This window comes from Nicotiana sylvestris, chromosome 4, assembly GCF_000393655.2.
Source record: "Nicotiana sylvestris chromosome 4, ASM39365v2, whole genome shotgun sequence".
NCBI lineage: Eukaryota > Viridiplantae > Streptophyta > Magnoliopsida > Solanales > Solanaceae > Nicotiana > Nicotiana sylvestris.
Window position 1 is genome coordinate 122,059,046 of NC_091060.1, and position 3,254 is coordinate 122,062,299.

Consider the following 3,254-nt stretch of genomic DNA (forward strand, 5'->3'; position numbering starts at 1 on the left):
TCTCAAAATGAAACTCCAGAATCATGAATCCCCAATAGCCCAATGAAATGCTAACAACATCTAGCCCAATGATGTTTGACTCTACTCTAACTCAAAAGAATTTGGAGTTAACAGAGAATTCCACTATGGAGGGTAGGATTGAACAACCAGAATCCTCCATCACTCGAGACATCAAAGTTATTTCTTTGTCAGATGAAGACAAACAAAGAATTTACGAGCTCTGGAGAAATGCTATTATAGTGAAGTTAGTGGGCAAACGTATGTTGCACCACTACTTGAAGAAGAAAATCCAGGATTTATGGAGGCCAACGGAAGATTTCCAAATGATTGATCTGGGAGACGACTACTACATAATAAAGTTTAAAAATAAAAAAAACATGGAGAAGGCTATTCAACAAGGGCCTTAGTTCATTAATGATCATTTCCTCGCCATCACTAAATGGAAACCAAATTTTGTGGCATCAAAAGAGAGACTAACAACAACGACAGTATGTGTTAGGCTCCCACAACTGCCTACAGAGTTTTATAATGGCAAATACTTGAAAAAATTGGCAATGCAATTGGTCGCTTATTAAGGATTGATGTTTGTACTTCAACCACACTAAGGGGTCGATATGCAAGACTTTGTGTTGAACTCCCTCTAGAAATCCCAGTCCAAACATTCCTATACGTTGGACAACATAAACAACACATTCACTATGAAGTAGATAACTTCCTATGCACTAACTGTGGCAGACTAGGCCGAACAACAAAACAATGTTCATTTATTAAACTGGATGCTAAGGCCAGTAAGGAAACAACAAAGGAACAAGCAACAACCTCAATACTGAAAACAAATTCTGTGATATCTTACTTACTTTACTTCACACGATTAGAAATCATGCCTATAGGAAATGCAATAATCTAGTTTAAGTTACAGCATACTCACATCTGTTTGCTTAGAAATCATGTCTATAGACTTAATCAATTTTCACAATCTCCTAGTTAATATGCATGTCTTTAGGAAGTAATAAACAAACCCAATCGCTAAAGGTAGAACTCACGCTTATAGGGATAACTGTCATTTGTGCCCAAGTGCTAAAACTAGAACCTGCCTAATGCCTTGTCAATTACCATTAGAAAGCATGACTATAGGAGTAAGTAAAAATTCTGAGCTTTTCTGTTGTCAACTGTCATTAGATAACCTGTCTATAGGTTCAAATGCTCTAATTGAGATCAATAGGCAATTACAGGATCACTTAGGAATTACTGTCAGCATGTTTACATTACAAAATTACCTAGAGATACTTTGCATAAACTGTCGGCATATTTAAAATCCAGAGTCACGTAGAAATCATATAGGATCTAATATCCTTAACTAATTAAACCGTCAATATGCTAACATGTTTTACGTGCATCTGTTGCCTTATGTGTGGAGGCTAAATTGAGCATTTATCTGCTTTTGAATGAAAAGTCCAATATGTTTTGTATGTCTCTTAGTTTTATAATTTTGAGCAACCTAGGTTGAGTCTAGAACCATCAAAAAATAGAGGTCCCAATGCCTCCAGTACCATAGGTAAGGGACAGGTAGTGCATGCACATGACACGAGTTAGAATTGATTAAAGCGCTTTAGGTAAAAACTCAAAGATAGTAATCGGGTAGAAGGAGATGATAGTCGGTGCCCACTAAATAATATGAGTAACACCTCTGGATCGGAAAAGTTACGAAGTATTATTTATGTTGCACGGGGTGATCCTATAGGCTAAAAAACTTAGGACCCCCACCCCTATTAAATAATTCCTCCGCTTTTCATTATTAGACTAATTCACATAAGTTAAGGTCGGGCAAGACCCACTGTTGTGGACCTTGAGGGGTGCCTAACACCTTCCCCTCGAGGTAATTTGATCCCTTAGCCTATCTCTGGTGATGCTAACTAGTATAATCTGAGTTATTTGCAATAGGTTCCCTAACACACATTAATCCGTTAGGTGGAGAATCTCCCAATAACCAACCCCTTTCCCTTCTCAAAAGAAGTTGTCAAATGTCGAAACCCGATTTCGCGAGAAAAAAGGGGCACGACACAAACATCTAATTAATTTGTTAACTTCCCACTCAAATCAATAATTAACCAATTATCCATACAACTAAGAATTATCCCAAATTACTTAAAATACTAATCACTTTTAACACATTTTATATACCTTACTATCATGGTCATGTGGTACCTTGTATGACACTATTCCATAAATACGAGGTATTATAGCTTGGACAGTATTTTATCTCAAAATATCAAACTTCGTCGAAACTCATATTTTTCGATTCGCTTACGTTCTCACCTTCACGAATTTACTTATCACTTGTTTGAAATAGTATAATACTTCTTATAACCTCAAAATAATCTCATTCCTGAGCTTACGTCGATTAAGTTACGACGAAACTTTAACGTACAAAAATGCGGGATGTAATATCTCATTTTCAAGCTTACATCAATTTACTTATGGCGTACTTTCACGTACGGAAACATGGGATGTAACAATAATAATTTTATTCCTTTCTCTATTCCACTTAGATGTCCACACATTAACCACCTAGCATATGTTGATGACATAGTAATCTTTTCTGGTGGTAATAGCAACTCTATTACTCTCATCATGAATATTCTTCATAGTTATGAAAAAAGCTTTGGTCAAAAGGTTAACAAGGATAAAGGTTTTTTCTTAACTACTACTAAAACTGTTGTTGTTATAATTAATATATTTAGAGAATGCACTGATTTTATGGACAAGGAATTTCCTTTCACCTATTTGGGATGCCCCATTTATATTGGAAGAAAAAAGACTGTCTACTTTAATGGCATGGTTAATAGTATTGTCAAGAAGCTTAATAGCTGGCATGGAAAATTGCTTTCATATGGAGGTAAAGTCATTCTCATCAAGAATGTGCTTCAAGTCCTCCCTACTTATTCTCTTTGTGCTATGTGTCCTCCAAAAGCCACTTTTAAACTTATTGACAAATATTTGCCTATTTCTTTTGGGGATAGGCAAAATACATAGTTTACCCATCAACCTTGCAGCAAAATTCCTGTTATACACCTCTCTTTTACGGTAAACCTTTTACACACTCAACCTTTCAAAAGTGTGTCTAAGATACACCACTTATTTGCGTGACCAATTTTTTAGACAACATGAAATTCACGCCCTAACAGGGTCACAACACGTGTCATTTACTTTAAAAAGGAAAAAAATAGTATAAATTAAAATTATAATCCATCTTC

At 35.6% G+C, this 3,254-nt stretch overlaps 1 protein-coding gene across 1 annotated transcript; it reads left to right on the forward strand.

Annotated features, from left to right (window-relative positions):
* Positions 1 to 2,502: 2,502 nt before the first annotated feature.
* LOC138890093 (uncharacterized) lies at positions 2,503 to 3,033 on the forward strand. Its single transcript, XM_070173448.1, has one exon. The coding sequence runs from the start codon at positions 2,503 to 2,505 to the stop codon at positions 3,031 to 3,033; it is 531 nt and encodes a 176-aa protein (XP_070029549.1).
* Positions 3,034 to 3,254: the final 221 nt, after the last annotated feature.